Source organism: Aristolochia californica, unplaced genomic scaffold, assembly GCF_029961685.1.
Source record: "Aristolochia californica isolate CCGP_79_NKW_82.1479 unplaced genomic scaffold, dmAriCali1.0.hap1 SCAF_13, whole genome shotgun sequence".
In the NCBI taxonomy this organism is placed as follows: domain Eukaryota; kingdom Viridiplantae; phylum Streptophyta; class Magnoliopsida; order Piperales; family Aristolochiaceae; genus Aristolochia; species Aristolochia californica.
Genome location: NW_027181804.1, coordinates 10,280,307 through 10,299,284, shown reverse-complemented (window position 1 = coordinate 10,299,284; position 18,978 = coordinate 10,280,307). Strand labels below are relative to the sequence as shown.

At 37.1% G+C, this 18,978-nt stretch overlaps 1 protein-coding gene across 1 annotated transcript; it reads right to left on the bottom strand.

Annotated features, from left to right (window-relative positions):
- Window positions 1-2,003: 2,003 nt before the first annotated feature.
- On the bottom strand, window positions 2,004-13,022 carry LOC137948193 (signal peptide peptidase 1-like). The gene is made up of 12 exons (XM_068794188.1): window positions 12,958-13,022; window positions 12,006-12,144; window positions 11,081-11,196; window positions 10,842-10,993; window positions 10,613-10,698; window positions 9,492-9,619; window positions 7,872-7,922; window positions 7,045-7,131; window positions 6,797-6,866; window positions 3,080-3,216; window positions 2,829-2,906; window positions 2,004-2,438 (listed from the first exon to the last, which is right to left on the bottom strand). The coding sequence occupies exons 2-12, from the start codon at window positions 12,043-12,045 to the stop codon at window positions 2,331-2,333; spliced, it is 1,053 nt and encodes a 350-aa protein (XP_068650289.1). The 5' UTR covers window positions 12,046-12,144; window positions 12,958-13,022; the 3' UTR covers window positions 2,004-2,330.
- Between the last annotated feature and the right edge of the window lie 5,956 nt (window positions 13,023-18,978).

Below are 18,978 nucleotides of genomic sequence, written 5' to 3'. Positions count from 1 at the left end.
ATGCCATGTTGGTATCCTGTTACATGTGAAGATCCAAATTTAAGCCAATTTTTTTGCTTCACTTTTTGAATTGTTGTTATTGATCATCAAAAAAGTATCTCATGATCTACCCTTGGAAATTTTCTGTTTGTTAACTACAATACCTGGAAAGAATCTTTAGAAGATCATCTTATTTTCATAAACTTTTCATGATTTATTTGTCAAAGAGAAAAGTGTTCTTATTCTGAATTATGAACGTTTTTGGCCAGCCAGGAATTTTGTGAGATTTTGTTGGTGATTTGGAAAGATTATAAGAATCTAATTTGATATCCTTGAGTATTAGGGCAAGGAAACATTGATTTTTTGGTAAGTGGTGCCATAATACAAGGGATAGTTTCCTTATTTATATTTGGAAGTGGCTGATTTTATAAAAAATCTTCTCAAGATCATGATTTGGTGGATAATTTTATTATCATCCTTTTAATTAATAAAGATATGATTTTTGGACAGCCAAGAGTTTCCTTAAGTAAGTGCATGATTAATTGATTAAAGTCAATAATTGAATTCAAGTTGAAATTGGAAGATTGGGCTCAAATTCTTCCTTGAGCCAAGTTGGTTCAAGTTGTCACTTAGACTCTTTGATTTGGTTTGGTTGTTCTTAAAAAAATTATGCCAAGTGATATTTGAGTTATTGTAAAGCTATAACTACTAGCCTCCTTAATTAGTGGATGAAAATTTGAGATAGAAAATTGACCTATGCCCATCATTAACTCGGGCTAGCTCAATTTACCATGGAAGGAGCTTATACTTAATATATTCTTTCTTGAGTTGATTATTAACCTTTGCCAGTCGTAAGAGGATCAGTAGCTCTCAGTTTGAAGTTTACCAAGGCTTGAAAATTACTTTCTTACTTCATCCTTTACAAGCAGCGTATTAGTTAGTTCCAACTCATTATTTGGTGCACATTCTCCTTATTCAAGGATGGACTCGCTTCGGATTATTTCATGTATCTTTATCAAGGACTTTCATTATTTGGTACGTGTTATTTGGGCATTGGTCCATATTCGGTATTGTTATTGTGTCTCTTTAATTGAGATATTATTATTAAAGGACTTGGTTGTTGACTATTGTCAGCATTGGTTATTATGATGAAGAAGGAAGCATATGGTGGCCTCAACATCTTGTCTTCCAATACTCTCTTCCTATGGATTAAACCCTAGAATCTAACATGGTATCAAATCAAAGATTATAGGGTTTAACTCAAAGTTTCTCAAGCTATGCAAAATTGATGAAAAAAAAAAGTTAACAAAGGAAGGTTTGACCACTTTGAAGGCAACCAAAGACTGAATTCAGGATTCCATCAATGGTCTCTTTAATCAGCTGAGTTTCTCATTTTGTGCCTTCAATTGTAAGTGATCAAGTTCATGTTTTGAAGTCCATTGATTTGCCTAAACTCAAAGTCCTAGCCTTTCCACAAAATTCGGTATTTTTCATTGGTTTCAAAGGCCAAAAATTCTAGGCACATGCATCCATGTTGCCTTACTTATTTTGATTTCAATTGAATGCCAAAAATTTACTTCTAGAATTTCAAAAATTCCTCTAGAAGGTTGTCTTCATTCATGTCTTGCTGAATGAGTAATTGATCAATTAATTCCTTGAAACCCTAAGTTAGGGTTTAAAGAGAATGTTTTTAAGTCTCTTGTTTCATTGCCCTTTGATATTACTTGTAAACCAAAATGCAATTCATTTTTTTCAGCCAAAATTAATATTGAATCATGGCTGATTAGTGTTCGGGTTTGGAGACCCAGATACCGGTAAAAAGGAAACTACTCCGGATGGCCTTACCTTATTTTCATTAGAGTAAAATAATGTCAGGAAAAACCGTGCATCTTATTTTCATTTGGTACCTATTCCTTTGTATTCAGATTAAGTAAACAACGTGCTTTTCAATGGAAAATTTCACCATGCACCAAGATCCATCCATTAAGCCTCCAAATTCAATAAACCCTACGATCACTTCAACCTAGAAGACAAGCGTATCATGCTGAAAATGGATTGGGTCATTACACCGAAAAAAGAAATAGTTATGACAAACTTTTTAGGAATCCCAATTTTAACCATTGATAACGGTCCATATAACATACACATTTCTTTTTGAAATTGATATTGCCCAAAACTGTGGTATGCTAGTATCCCATTTATAGTAACAGAAAACCGACTGAGCATGTCTTATTATTGTTATGGACATACCAACATCTGTTACAATGCCATCTGCCTCATCTCTTTGGTGTTGTCTAGCTCTCAAGAGATCAATATAGCATTCCTTGGGTGGGTCCTGGGGTCCAATTGCGCTACTCTTTCTTATTGGACTTGGATTCATCCTCGTTACTTGTCTCACCTTCTTTACAGCTTGATCTACTTGATTCTTCAGAGGTCTTTGATTCGTCAAACGCCAACAACTACACCATGTTTAAAGATTTCATCAGAGGCCATGTCAATCATATGCAATACAAACAAGGAAGATCAAACTCAAGCCACTCAACAGGGGTACAAGGAAGTCCTATCAGGTGACGTTCTCTGAACTTTCTCCCGCAGCTCAAAGCTTCATTGTTTTAAGAGCAGAATCTAATTGCCTCTTTCTTTTTAGGCTTAATGCATCATTAGATGTCCACATCACTCTTAACATGTGGACAGACACCGACGTATCACAGGTACAAGCATTCAACTTACACACGTGGTAGGCTAATTCTGCTAACCACGAAGTAAGAACTAGGATCATGAAAGACATGATGAGCATTTAATGGTAAATGACAGTAACTCAGATGTCTACATAGTAGTCAAGCACCAACCTGTTTGACTTCTCCATTCCATATACAATGGAGAGCAACAGATCCAAGGACAGCAGGCACGATATAGAGAAGTGCTGGCTGCAAGGGCCAACGTGAAAATTTAACCAATCAATGTAACAAAAAATAAATAAATAAAGAACAAGATAACGGAGAAAAAAGAGAACCTTTAACAAAAACAAACCCAAATCAAACAGAAGGAAGAGAAAATTACTTGTTCAAATAAAAATTGCATCAAGGGTAAAGCAAATCACCTGTGCAGCTTGAAACCAATTCATGACAACAATGGTGAGAGCCAAACCAAACGTGTATCCAAAAAATGCACTATTAAAGTATCGATTATCTTTTCCCCTTGAAACATCAAACCGCAATGCCAATCCCACAAAAATGCCTGACAAAAAATGTTATAGAAGTTATAAAGCAACCCAAGTCATGTGACCATTGACTTCAAGAGGAATTAATCAAAGTATTGTTTCTTTGAAAAGTGATTGATTAAGATCCAAACTGAGAACAAAAAGGAGGGAAGAGGAGTTCCCCACAAGCCAGGTGTGACTTCAGAATACAACAACTGCAAACAAAAGAAATACAACAGAACAGAAATTGATTAAGAACCATCTTTTGCCAACTTGTCCGCAACACACTTCGCCGATCTAAGGAGGTGTGTCCATGACACACAAATTTTTCGACATGTTGCAGATTTCCTTACAGTGAGTAAGTAATTTCCCAGGGGGGTCAGACTCTTTTTCTACACCATGAAATAAAGTCCCTGGAGGGGGCAAGTGGAGGCCTCCAGCAATGCAGATGGCATATAGGACAGCAAACAACTCAGCAGAGAAGAATGGTAGAGCCATCACTGTCATGAAAGATCCATCAAACCCGCAGGGGCCCAGGCTCCCAAAGGAACTTCCGTCAAATTTAGGTTAATGTAGCTGGTACACAGGGGGGCTTCTATCGAAGTTAAAACAAAATTATCATTACACTATTGGAGAGGGGAAACCTATGTTGGAATACTGAAGACTACAAAAGAAAGGCAGGAAGCTGGATCATGGAGGGACAAGTGCCGGCCAGCAATGCAGATGCCATATAGGACAGTAAGGAACTGGACAGAGATTGCATCAAATACTGAGAGGCCTGGCAGAGGAGAAGAATGATAGAGCCCACCAAAAAACGCAGGACCCAGGTCCCCAAAATTTAGCTTAATGTAGCCCGTACTAGGGGGGCTTCCATAAAAAATTAAACATAGTTATTATTACATTATTCGAGAAGGGAAACCCAAGTTGGGATACTGAAGACCACACATAGAGAGGCCAGGAAGCTGGGTGATGGAGGACCCAGAACTAATGAATGATGATTGTGTCAGTAAAACTTCCAGAAACAAAGCATAGAATCAAGAATAACTTATTATGTCGCTATTTCTGTTCAGACAAAAAAAAACATTTTTTTCTTCCCCAGGTTATAATTATTTATAAAGGAAGTCTTTCAACATCAGATAATCAGTCCTTCCAGAGATGATAATCATATAACCTTGGGAAACCTAAAAATTGCTATTTAAAATTTTTGTTAATATAAAACTCACTCATGTAAGGTAGAATATGAAAGGAAAATGGCAACGTTGAGTTAATATTCTGAGTATCACCTTAGTTTATATAAAGACTGATGAGAGCAGCGAATTTGCCAGACTTACAACAGTCCTGAATAATTTTTTTGAGAAGGGCAGTCCTCAACAATTACAACGTTATATGGGTATTAAAGATGGAAAACCTTCATATCTGTGTCATACTTATTGGATATTAATACCTCTTCTTGCCCAGAATATAGGTTTTAAAAAGGGTAATGCGTCACACTGAAAAAGTGCACCAACAAAAAAGGCCCTTTTACCTTGTAGTTAGAAAAGGGAAAATTCATTTTATAAGAATAGAAATGCTTCAGAAAACCCTGGATTAGAAGATCCCGAGAAATACCATAAAAAGATTAATGTAACCAATAACTTCAGGAAAATTTTATCATGTGAGTCACAAGATTATAACTTCTATGTCAGCAATGTCAGCAAGAACAGAGAATTGAGTATGGCACAGGTACTAAGCTATCCTACCAGGGAACTTCCAGGTACATACGTGGATCTACCACTGTTTGTAGGTAAAAGTAAGCAGTTATGGCAACTAGTGATAGACAGATGTGAACAAAGACTGAACACTTGGAAGGGACAGTACTTTCCAAGCTGGCAGAAGTACGACTAAAGCATCCCTAGCTGGAATGTCAAACTATTTCTTATCAATGAAACCATGCCCAGCAAGTATTGCAGCCAAACTCAAATAATCCAGTGTAGATTCCTGTGGCGTGAAAGTGCAAACCAATTCAAGTACCCACTGGTTCGGTGGAAACAGATAAAGCTAAAAGATGGCAGACTCGGGATAAAACACGTTAAGCAAAAGAACTCAGTAATGTTGGCAGGGTGGCTCTGGAGATATGCATATGAGAGAAGTTCACTATGGGGAATGGTAATGGAAACTGGCCAGAGTTGACACATGAAGAACGATTCTAATGAAAAAAAAGGTTCAAACAAAATTCAGACTTCATGCAAGGAGGAGACCCCCAGTAGCTTTCTGGATGGACTCCTGAACAGGTGAAAAGCAACCGAAACAAGAATTTCACAAGGCTGTTTAATCTAGCAAGAAATCCAAATATCACAATTCTGGAATCAAAAGTAAAAGGACGGTGACTGCAACTTCAACCTTAGAAGAAACCTAAATAAAAAAGAAATGGCCGAACTCACCAGCTAACTGGAATTGCTCTATCCAGTGTATCTTTTAGAAGGAAAGGAGGATGACCCAGTGGGGAGCCCTTGTGCATCAGGTACATTTTCTGCCCACTCCCACCCAAAGAGTGATGCACTTTGCAAAGACAACAGGTCATGGTAAAATACTCATACATGAAGAGCTCTCTAAAAGGAGTAGCCAACTGTTGACAGTTTATGCAAGGTGTGCGGGAACGAGAAAAACTGTAGCTACTTCCTCAGCAATGAGGTTCTGGGGCCATCTTGTTCGAGTTCAATATATCGCTGTGCAAACCCACATCCTACAGCAAGCCCACTCTTGGCCCTTGCCTAGCCTAAATATGGTTAGCACTCAGAAAAGCTGCAATTGCTGCAATGCCATGACACTAATGACCGGAAAGATATAGCAGAAAATTTGAAGGGAAGTCAACATCCAGTAGAGGAGTCATTGAAAAAATAATACATAGTACTCTCCAATGGGCCAGCAGCATAGATGCAATGTCACCCTTCCCAAGCTCCCTAATCACAAACTACTACAAAAAGTCATTCTCTTCAACCAGTCAAAAGCCACCTCCCTTGATCCCCTGTGAACCCCCCACCCCCACCACCATATAAAAAAAAAAAAAAAAAAAAGCAAACTGGTTAAAGCTAAATTTTGACAGGTTGTCCTTTGAAAATCCTAGTCCAGCAGGTGAGGGTGGTATAACAAGAGATTGCAATGGTGCTGCTCAATTGGCATACTTGAACACAGCAGGGACTTGTAGTACAAATGACGCAGAGACTAGAACACTATTTGGCTGGAATGAGGCTATTCAAGCAGCATATCACTATAAGCACTTGTCCCCCAATCACAGAAAGAAACTCAGCACTAATTATAGGGCAGGCGAGCAAGGAAATACCGGCCCCATGGAAGCTAAGGCATCTATTTTATGAGTTTATGAACATAACAATTGAATGGCAAATAACTTGGCAAAAAGTCCCTAGATCAGCTAACAAGGAATTTGCTAAGCTAAAAAAGATGCGGCTTCCAGAGATTGGGGCCTTGACTTGAGCTTTAGCACTACTTGCACTAAATGTACCCTATGTTGTACCTTATGCAGTATCACTAATGCTCAGTTGATTAATGAGCTTATTACTGTTTTTGAAACACAAAAAAGTCACAAGATTATACAAAGTAATGAGGATTAAAAAACCCTACCAGGAATCACAATATCTCCCAACCCAAGCATTGAATATGGTCGTACAGGATCTGATGTTGGAAACAAAAGCTGCAGAAAATAAGCAAGCAACAGAGTAAATACTCATATTTGAAAGAGTCAAATCTCAATTTGGGGCATTTATTATTGAAACAAAAAGAAAACACACAACTCTAAGCAATCTCTCTCTCTCTTTTTTTTTTTGAAATGATCTCTGAGCAATCTCTAATAAAGAGAGAGAAACACTAACCTTTATAGGAGCATCAAAAGATTTAGCCACGCTAACCATCACAGGAGTGAAAAAGACCCAGAAAATATCATACACAAACAGTCCGGCCTGCCAGAGGAAACAGAAGATGGCACTGGCAAATCAAATACACTAGGGAGCCCATAAACAGCCTATTAAAAACTTTGAAAAACAGTGACACGAAAACCTATAGAGGAAAAAACCTCATTTTCTTTCAAATAACAAAAAAAAAAGTAATCCAGATAAAGGCAGAGAGATCAATAAAATCTTGCCTGCCTGAAGTGATCCCTATGAACAAGTATTCAGGCATTGCAAACAATTACTGAACACAAGATAAACCTCTAAGGTATGTTAGATACATGAAACAGTTGATGATGGTACAGTAAAGATGATGTCAGTCTTGTGTATTTTTCTTCAGAAAGGAAAAGACAAGCCTTGACAAATAATGCCAAACCAATGCACTCAAATATTAGAAAATATATAAAAAAGAACAAACAAACAGAACTTAATTACTCCAGAACCAGGAAATTGCCTCATATTAATAAGAACAGAAAGATGTTCTGTGAACTACAGCCAGCATGCACCAGTAATTTGTCAAAACTTGAAACAGTAATTTTCCCATTTATTGTTCATATTACTTATTTCAGCAAGTGTATTAAGCGTGTAGCATGTGTTCATGCTCCATGCGTATCTAAGTAATTTGACAAATGGCCCTTATAAAGATGAAAAATAGAGCCAAATGAAACAAATGGGATCGATGTATGAAACAAAAAGCTTAATTAGAACCTTCATGAACCTAGTTCTTAGAACATCAGGTATGTAGTTCTCACCAAGAGTATAGCCCCAGTTTTAAATGATCCAAGAGACAGCATTTCAATTCCCTGCAAGACAACTAGATATGTTTCAGGTTAACTGGATCTAAGAAATTTTCAGTATCAGCAGTAGAATCAAAGTTTCTAAGTGAGACTAACTAAAATAAATCAGCTATGTGTGCACTAATTGCTTTTCAGATTGTTATAAATTTTACATCACTAGAAAGAAAACAGAAAAAGTAAGAAAAAAGATACAGATGCGCAAACTAACCTCATTCATCATTTATTGTTCTATATGCTCATTCAGAACATCAAATTTCTTCGCTGTTTTCTTTTATCTTAACAATCAATAGAAATTCAAACAAGACAGCATAAGTGATTACAGATGTCATATAGTATTAGTATAAACCTGTTTCTGTTTATTTTTTCCCATTATTCTTTGAATTGTTTCATAAATTTATGATTGTTTTAAAAAAATTCCCTTTTAACCAGATTAGATAAAAGAATGAGAGAAAGAGTGAGATGAAAAATGTACTTCCCAATCCAAGAAGCAATGGATTAAAAATATTAAAGGCAGCTAAAATAGAAGATATACCATAGCTTCCCCTATTGAGAATGTCAAAATCTATATTACAGTATCTAAAAGCATGTGCAGGTCTACATGGCATAGACTTACACCCGCACATGTATACACATTCACACAGACCTAGACACAAACAAAAGAAAAGAAAAGAAAAAAGCCAATGAACCAAAGAGAAATTATTAAATTTTCAGGGTCAACAAGCTATATGCTCTAAAGCTTGTTGGTAATGAAATATGACCATTTTTCGTTGACTTCACCAGGAACAAAATTCAGAAAAAGTAATTCAGTCATAAAGTGTAATCAGCCAAGCATACTCTCCTCTCAACAGCAATCATCGTTCTGTGGAAAATGTTGTACTCCCTTGAATCCTCTGAAAAGAGAGAAATCAGTGGACTTTCCAGTAAAAGCTCCTTTAGTAGCCTAGTCAAGAAGCTCATGCACACTTCTGGGGTTGTTAACAGAATTTCAAAGAAATCCGAAGGATGGTCCTTCATAAAGGCTCATGCTCTCATGCCGGGTTTTCTAGCCACCACCATTTCAGTATCCACTTGGCTGCCTCCTCAGGCTCCAACAAGCTAAAATTTGACAGAAGTTCCTGAGGTAGACCCAGAATGGTTGTGGGGAGTGTTTCAGAACTCAACTGTTGATGTGCTCATCACCTATACTGACCATTGGTATTGCCTGATTCATTTGGAGCCAAAATCAGATTTCTCCTCACTTGGGTAAATATGATTTCTCCTCAAATCATATTTATATTTGAAGGCAACTCTTCTCTAGCCAGAGGAAGGTGCAAGAATTCTGGCCATATTACTTGGAAAATTTAGCACAAATTTGGATCAAACTCTTTTTTTTTTAAATAATGGATCAAAGTCGTTAGTTGATTGATTGTACCTCAACACAGGGTGTCATGTTTTTAGATCTGTCAATGGCTTTGTTAACAAGCAAGCTAAAAAGGCCACTCTCCAACATCTTGTTGTGAACGTTATCCACTCCCCAGCTTTTGTAATTTCACAATTAAAAAAGTATAAATTTCTATGGCTAACATAGAATCAAACCTGAATGCAGAATGCCAGCCCTAAAACGTTGTTTGCCAACCAATGCTTTTGTGAAGCATACCATGCACAAAAAAAAGTTCCTGGAATCGCCGCAACAACCTGAGACTTAGTAAACTCCACCTCCACAGCTGAACCAAAAAGAATGTAGTCTACCAATAAGTGTTATTTCACCACTCAGAGAGACAATTACAGATAGTTTCATAATGAGACAATTAGCTGTTCATGACTGATCAGTAAATTACATCGCTGGACAGACTACCAATACCATTACTTCACTTATAAATGGAGACATTCAGGTCATTTTATAATGAGCATCAGTCATTAGCTACTGCTTAAAATGTTATATCACCTATGGCACATGGTTATATCACAACAGTTAAATAAGTGAGCTACTCTTCTCTTCTCTTATACATCCAGATGGTAGTAAACCCTTAAAAACACTCAAGAGCGTCCCATAATCTCATTACATGTCATTCATTTAAATAAAGAAATCCAGAATCAGGATGTTCTATGAAACAGATCTGGCATGAATTAGACTGACAAGAATATCAAATAAACAATAAAAGAAAGAGAAAATTTGCTATCTGCCAAAAATCATATAATTTATGACTACTTCCTATATCGTTAAAGTAAGTGGGTCCCATCATGAAGATGTTGTGCCCATACATTTAAGTGATCAACAAAACAAAAGAATGGACATCTGATCCAGTGAGTATTTGAGTATCTCAGATCTAACCAACCAGGCAGGTTGATGCCTTGGCTGCAACAGCAGGGCAAAAAAAGAATAACTTTTGTACCCAGTATCCACAATAGTGTCGGCAATATAAACTGCACAAAATCTAAACAGTGGACGTCACTTCTATTTCCCTTTGTGTTCCTTTAGTTTCCCTTTTAGGGACACATCAAGGTAACTGACAAGTTGTCTTTAAACACAATGGATTACTATGCACTGTAAAAAAGGCTGTTAGGGACTTTCTGGCTTAGTTTACTAGAATATCAAACAATTATATAAATGAAAAAGAGGCATCCTACGATGGAAATATCATTGCAGTATGAAGCACCAACCAGAATGACTAGGAGGATAACGATGCAAGATTAATATGAGGAAACATCACACTTACACTGGAAGTATGGCATGCGCCAGACAATAGGATTGTCATTCCAATTTTTAGGAAGGAAACGTTTAATTGCAGGCAACAATGTCGCACTGTTAAAAAAATGAAAAAAAAAGTTGGTGAAAGAGCATAAGTACTAAAGGAAACTAATAATTTGACATAACTTTATTTGAATGGCATAATCTGCCATAGTTCTACACTGCACATTAAAGAAAACCAAAGAAAGGGGACATACGAAAGTGCAACTATTCCAAGTACAAAGAAGTAGCATGTGAGAACAGCATTAACCAAGTCTTTTGATAGGAACTTGAAGAGTAGAAACAGTGATAAGAGCATGGCACTGCCAACCAAAGGAAATCGCATTGCATGCTCATTTGACATTGTCTCCTGCAAAAATTCAAGGGGCAAACCCAGGATTTTAGGGGATCACCGATCTATCTTACAGACAAATACAGTGAAGTTAAAGAAACTTACCGAAGGAGGGGTGGGTTTGACCGACCGATAACAACCAACATAAACTGTCAAGCATGCTGTCAAAATTACATTAAGGTTTGGATCTACCTTCATAACAAGTGGTGCAAGAGTTAAACCTGTGAGAAAAAAAAAATTAACAAAAGAACTACTCATAAATCAATTTACCACAAAACATTGTCACCAGACCAGTTACGAAATTTATGAAATAGAGATAGCAAATTGTAATTGATAAAACCAAAACAATTTTTCTAATAATAAAACCTTAGTAAAATATTTAGCTTTTTTCCATGTTTGAGTTTTTGCAGAACATTTTTCAATTTAACAAGAAGTCAAATATTTCATTTAGGTTATATTTAGAACGACAGAACTCTGCTGCTAGCCTATCTCTGTAGATAACACAAATATTTAAAAAAGTTCTAGTTACTTGCTCTATCAAGGACTGAAGGCGACCAAGATTACTGAGTTAAGTTTTCCAAGATTACAATCAGGGTGAACGATATGAACTCCCAATCCTCCCAAGTTTGGTCCTTTATTTCCAAAATGCTGTTTTTCCTACACAATCCATGCCATTTGTGATCACCAAAAGTTGGAGAAATTAAGAAAATAGATACAAAGCCAAAGATGTATTTCCTTTTAGCCAACGTGTCCTTCACCCATAGGTACCCTGAGATCTTCCTCCCCATATAAACTATTCGTTTCCTATTTCGGTTGATATATTTCCCTTCATATATTAAATTAGCATTTTACAAGAGTTCATCTAATAGTCAGTGGAAAAAAATAAATCTGTAATGTATTACTAACTATGACACGAACAAAATATGAGGTATGTACACAAAATCTTCAACACTGAAAAATACGAAAACAAAAAACACAACAACACTACATATCAAACAAAGCATAGTCAGTAAAGGCGAGAAGACTGCACCTGCTAGTGCCAAATTTGCTACACGTTCACTGGTCTTCATTTCTACTATTGGTCAAAATCGATCAGTTTCCGATAACGTTGCATGTGAATGACGAGCACTGTTGATATAACCGAAATTTCAAAGAGGCGACTGCTTCAACTGCCAAAATGAATCAAAGAAAACCTAAACATTAACGGACAAACTTTTGATATGCAAACTAAAGTGGAAACAATCCGAGCCGAGGCTCGATACAGAAGAGGCTAATCAGCTAGCCGGAAAACCCAGGTCTCCGGCAGCAGTTTCTGCTCCCGTGATTCAAAACATTCGACGCTGGGAATGAGGTGGAGTAATGAAGAAAAAACATTGTCTATTCGGATAAGAAGAGAAGATAAAAAGAACAGAAAAAAATTAAGAAAAGGAAAAGAAAAGGGAAAGGGGAAAGAGAGACGGATTGCTGATAAACGAAGACAAATATACAGCCCTATCCCGCGCTTCCTTCTGTCACAACCTCCTGAAGTTACTGTCAAGAAGCCAAACTGCCTTTTTATTTCTTACTTCCAAAGATTTTCGCTTCGTCAACCTAGCCCGATCTATGTGACTGACAAAACACGGCGACGACGAAGAAGTCGAAGAAATCGAAGAAATCGAAGAAATCAAGAAGTCGAAGAAAATAAATTTTACACAACAGAAGTAAGACAAAAACAAAAACAAAAAAAAGGATTATTTTCAAAACAGGAATTAAATTAAAGGATTTTTCTACTTCTCAGTTTACCTGTAAAATACTGTAAATAAGCGTATCATTTTTTTTAGTTTTCCAGCAGTTTCTTCGGAGCTCGGTTTTTTATCATTGTTTTTTCAGGGAAGAGGAAGAACAGATGGATTGAAGAAAATGAGAATGGACGGAAGAGGAAGATAAGAATGGAGGATCAGGAAGAGAAGAACACGGGGAGAAGGAGAAGAGAACAGAGATACCTGGAAGCTGGAACATCGCTGCGCTGCAGTGTTGGGCGTGGTCGATAAGGTTTGATGCATAAAAATTTAGGGCAACTTCATGATACTATAGGTGGTGGTATTAATGTAATAAATCACAGTTTCAAGCTGGCTCTCGAGCCATTTAGCCCGGCTCACTCCGTCTAGTGGGTTAGTACACTTTGAAAATAAATTACCTGGTGAAAGTGAACCATGATTTTTACATAAATTTTTACAATAATGCCACCTAAGCTTGTTTATATTTTTCAACGTAAAACATGACCAACCAACCTATGTGGACTGATCAATCATCCAGAACATAGTCATTTCATGCTATAAAACATGATCTATTATCTCATTTGGATAGATCAATCACAATCCAAGAAAGAAAAATTTACACAAAATAATCAATCGATCAAACAAAATCTTACCAGTCAAAGATATAAAACATGATCAATCATAGGAAATACATTGATCGATCATACTTGCATGGCAATACTAGAGGGAATTCTGATCTCTCAATCAATCAACTTAACTTTTCAGAACTAACAATAACATATTAATAGGTTAGTCCATCGATCAACAAATTCATCTTGACAAAAAAAGAGTCATTACACACAATTGATTGATCAATCACTTAATAGTGATCGATCAATCAATATACTAGTTTTTAAAAATTGGCAAAAAATGGCTAGCTTGACTTGGGATCTCTAAATACCCCCATCAAACCACATATAGAGAAGTTAATGAGTACTTATTGGCAAATCCATAAGTCTTTTACTCTCAAAGTCTTGAAATTCTTCTATAAAGTGTTTTTGAGTGAAAAAGAGTCACAACCATGCATATCCTTCACTCTTTCCTCTACCTAGTCCTTGCATTTTATATAGTCAAGGTCATACATATTCTCATTGTGCTAAAAAGAAGTAGAAGCTTGGATCTCTAAAAAAAAAGGTACTCTCCAAGTATTAGTTGTAAGTGATTTTTTCTTTCTTAGATTTTATTTTGTTAAAGGTTCCTCTCTTTCTAAGCTACACAGGAAAGACTAGCTAGAGCTAGAATCTAGACAATCTTTGGGGAGATTGCATTTTTTTTAAAATGAATTAAGTGACATGTGGCTTAAAGAGAGCCAGAATTTCTTTGTGTAAATTCCAACTATTAGAGTTTTGAGATAGTGGAATTTTTGAAACAAGGGTTCTTGGGCGGTGAATACCAATAGGGGAATATCGATAACAAAAATTATTTTCTCTCATATGGTGTGTGAATGTTTACTTTACATTGAATTTGATATATTGCATGATTTCTATTACACGCCTAAGTTAAGCTTTTAATTTTAAAATCTAAATTCATTCCCCTCTTGAGAAGCTACCTAGGTCAATAATTGGTATAAGTGAAACAAGGGTTCTTGGGCGGTGAATACTAATAGGGGAACATCGATAACAAAAATTATTTTGTCTCATATGGTGTGTGAATGTTTACTTTACATCGAATTCGATATATTGCATGATTTCTATTACACGCCTAAGTTAAGCTTTTAATTTTAAAATTTAAATTCATACCCCTCTTGAGAAACCACGTTGGTCAATAATTGGTATAAGAGCATGCCAAACACCTAATTGGAATCCAAATCCCCTTAATTTTGAAACGATTAAATGACATCTCAAGATAAATTGTTTTTTCCCAAAGGACAATCTTCTAACTTTCCTCCTTTGTTTAATGGAACAAACTATGGATATTAGAAGGTGAAAATAGAATTCTTCCTTCAATCTATAGATTGGGACATATGACATGTATCCAAGAATGACACTTTTGAGCCTCAAAAGCTTAAAAATAGCATTCCGATTACAGTTTGATGAGCTGACAAGGGAAAATTAAAAACAAGTCAAAATGAACTCTAAGGCAATTAACCTTTTGTTATGTGCCTTGGGATCCAATGAGTTCAATCAGGTCCCTACATGCAAGACCGCCAATGACATATGGGAAAAACTAGAGGTCATGCAACTAGAGCAAAAGACTCGGATTAGCTTATTGATAGCTCAATATGATGATTTCAAAATGAAAATGGGTGAATCAATACCTAAGATGAACTCTAGTTCACTAATATGCTTAATGAGTTGAATATCCTAGGAAAAAAGATTTCTTTATGCAGGCAAAATGATAATGTTGAATTTAGGATCCCATGACCAGGACCTCAATCAAGAGGGTGAGAGAGAAGAGAAAGAAGAAGAGGAGAAGAAAAAGAGAGGAAGAAGGAAGACAACAGAAAAGAGAGAGAGGGACAACTAAGGAGATGTGGAGAGAGAGAGAGTTTGAGAGAGAAGTCTAAGGATGAATTTGAAAGAGAAGAGGGGGGACTTAATGATGTACCCCATGCCTTGAGTCTCTATTTATATTCGTTGAAGGAGGTTTAAAATGACAACAATGTCGTTAGGGCAACAAGCTCTCAAAAGGAAAAAACATAAGTAGCCATACATCATCTTCTTTAATGGCACCCTTATGTCATCCTTATGAGAAGACAATTAAATTACATCCCTTGCAATCTCCTTGATATGGGAAAGGTATTTACCTTAATGCTACTTTGAGATGTCTTCCAACACTCCCCCTCAAGCTGGGGGAGAGAAAATATCATAGATACCCAACTTGTCGCATATAGTGGTTAAGATATTGACTATGTGGTTACGTAAGAATGTCTACTACTAGCCCTTGTGATAAAATATGTCTGAGAAATAAGATATCAGCCTGAAATTTCTCCTATGTAAAGTGGTAGTCTACCTCAATGTGTTTTATCCTTTCGTGGAAGACATAATTCAAAGTGATATGAATGGCTGCTTGGTTGTTACAATATAATTCCATATAAGCTCCTTTACAGAATCCAAATTCAGTAAGAAGGGATCTGATCCATTATAGTTCACTGATTGTGTGGGCCACAACTTTGTACTTTGTTTCTACAGTAGACCTTGCAACAACATTCTACTTTTTGCTTCTCCATATGACCATATTACTTCCAACTATGGTATAATATCCTGAAGTGGACTTTTTGTCATTAGGTGATCTAGGCCAATCTACATTCGAGAAACCTTCTACATCGAAGTGGCCATGATTCTTATAGAGAAACCTTTTATTTTATCAGAGCTCCATTTGAATATCTCAATTTCCTCTCCATGGCTTGCCAATGGGTAAGTTGTGATTTGTGCATGTATTGACTCACCACACTTATTGCATATGATATGTATGGTCTGGTCACCGTGAGGTAAATAAGCTTTCCCACAAGCCTCTATTATTTACCTACTGTTATGGGCTCAATAGCACATTGAGTCACACAAAGGAGGCAAAGACTCACTAAGTTCACTAGTTTAACTTTCATAATTAATATTACTTTCAGTTTAATTTTTCAGTAATTATGTAATGAGCAAGGACGTAGGGGCATAATTGGTATTTTAAGCCCTAAAACACTTATGATGTCAAAACCCTATTTAAAGGGTAAGGAAATCAAAAATAGACAAGTTTGGAATTAGGTTAATTTAGAATAGGGAGGCCTCTTTGACGAGCTCCATGATTGGGAGGTATCTTTGATGAGTTCCAAGGTATGTTCTTGATTTGATCTTATTTCTTCTCTCTTTGAATTTTGTTTGCATTAAGAATTATTGAAGAGGAAGACATAGGGGTTTTAATTATTGAATTCCGAGTTCAAAAGAGGGGCTTTGGCTTCTTCATAGTTACAACAATAAGAGGGAAGGAATTTCCCTAATTCCGAGCAACAAGAGTTAGGGTTTGATCCCCTACTCGAGTAGCACCTCCAAGGAGGCAGTTTTAGCCTATACCGAGTAAGGGAGGATTGGAGAGAAGTCCTAACCTTCCTTACGTGGACAGCAGCAATCATCCTAGAGGGTTCTTACCCTCATTGACGTGAACCTAAAAAGGGGTTTTCATCTTTTTGATCAAGAACATCAAGTTAAGTCTTTTATTTATATAAGAGACTAAGAAAATGAAACTCTTTTTTAAGCATAACGAGAATAGAGAGAGAAAGGGAGTTCTTTTCTTGATTACGTGATCAAGAACCCTAAGATAGTCTTGGATTCATCATTGCCTCGTCGAATTACTAGATCCATGGTTAGGGACCATAACAACTTGGTATTAGAGCAGGGTAATCTGGCTGAGATCAGCAATAATGAAATAAGAAACACATTGGAGTTGATCCTCAAAGGCCAGGTAGATACAGACAGAAAACTTGCTCTATTCATGGAGAGGTTCTCTAAAATTGATCTTAATATAGAGACCTTGAAGGGAAGGGTGGATAGGATGAAAACTGGTTTAGCAACTGGAAGGAACACGATTCCGAAACAAAGGGGGAGATGAGTTTGTTGGGCGCACTAGTTTTCCTGGCTTGCAAGGACACTTCCACCAGGGGGGAGGCACTATACCCAGGTATACTAAACTTGAATTCCCCACTTATAATGGGTCAGAAGATCATGTGAAATGGTTGTATTGGTGCGAAAAAAAATTTAACCATAAAAAAATAGCAGCTTATGATAGAGTACAATTGGCTGTTATCCACTTACTAGGGGAAGCACAACTCTGGTATCAGCAGGTTGAGGTTGATAGAGTGGTGGTAGAATGGGATGCGTTTAAGAATTTATGTTATCTCCGTTTTGGTCCTCTGACTTACAGCAACCCTTGGGGGGACTTGGTTATGTTACGCCAAACTGGCTCAGTGGAGCAATATCAAAAACAGTTTCAGGAAAAATTAGCCAGAACAAGCAGTATGGTACAGGTGGATCAACAAGTAGCGCTATTTACGGCAAGCCTTACGAAGTCATTAAGGCTAGAGACGGAGCTCTATGCACCTGTTAACTTATCCATCGCTATGAATATAGCTCGTGCATTAGAACTTTGACAGAAAGTCCAGCACAGACGACCTCCATGGCCAGGGGAACAAAGCACTTCCTCCACGGAGCAAGGAGAGTGTAATACTCCTCCTTCGGCGTTTCAGTCAACAGTACCTCCTCCGAGAAACAATTTAGGTATTACTATGACAGGGGATACGAAATCTATTCATCCTACACCTTCGTATATAAAAAAATTGACAAGTGATGAGATGGTGGAACGACGGGCTAAGAATCTATGTTACAACTGTGATGAACAGTATCGGGCAGGTCATCAGTGCAAAAGGTTGTTTTGGCTTAAAGTGGATGAAGCAGCTGATCCAAAGGACATGGAGGAGATGATAGAGGAGGAACCATCAGACATATCCTTACATGCCATTACTGGGCAGAAATCGCCCACAACTATGCAAGTCAGAGCTCCGGTCCTCAGGATGGGAGCGGCTTGACAACTTCAAATAGGTCTACCCAGCTTACGAGCTTGAGGACAAACTCTTTTTCCAAGGGGAGACAGATGTAATGGACTCAATAGCACATTGAGTCACACAAAGGAGGAGGCAAAGACTCACTGAGTTCACTAGTTTAACTTTCATAATATATATTACTTTCAGTTTAATTTTTCAGTAATTATGTAATGAGCTAGGATGTAGGGGCAAAATTGGTATTTTAAGCCCTAAAACACTTATGATGTCAAAACCCTATTTAAAGGGTAAGGAAATAAAAAATAAACAAGTCTATAATTAGGTTAATTTAGAGTAGGGAGGTCTCTTTGACGAGCTCCATGATTGGGAGGTATCTTTGACGAGTTCCAAGGTATGTTCTTGATTTGATCTTATTTCTTCTCTCTTTGAATTCTGTTTGCATTAAGAATTGTTGAAGAGGAAGACATAGGGGTTTTAATTATTGAATTCTGAGTTCAAAAGAGGGGCTTTGGCTTCTTCATAGTTACAGCAGTAAGAGGGAAGGAATTTCCCTAACCCCGAGCAAGAAGAGTTAGGGTTTGATCCCCTACTCGAGTAGCACCTCCAAGGAGGCCGTTTTAGCCTATACCGAGTAAGGGAGGATTGGAGAAGTCCTAACCTTCCTTACGTGGACAGGACCAATCATCCTAGAGGGTTCCTACCCTCATTGACATGAACCTAAAAAA

What these genes read in the sequence shown, in the direction of transcription:
- LOC137948193 (XM_068794188.1), bottom strand. Translation starts at nt 12,045, where the DNA reads ATGAAGACCAGTGAACGTGTAGCAAATTTGGCACTAGCAG. An exon ending in CTTGGAATAGTTGCACTTTC is followed by an intron (nt 10,699 to 10,841) that starts GTATGTCCCCTT and finishes TTTTTTTAACAG; the next exon opens with TGCGACATTGTTGCCTGCAA. An exon ending in GGAATGGAGAAGTCAAACAG is followed by an intron (nt 2,439 to 2,828) that starts GTTGGTGCTTGA and finishes AACATGGTGTAG; the next exon opens with TTGTTGGCGTTTGACGAATC.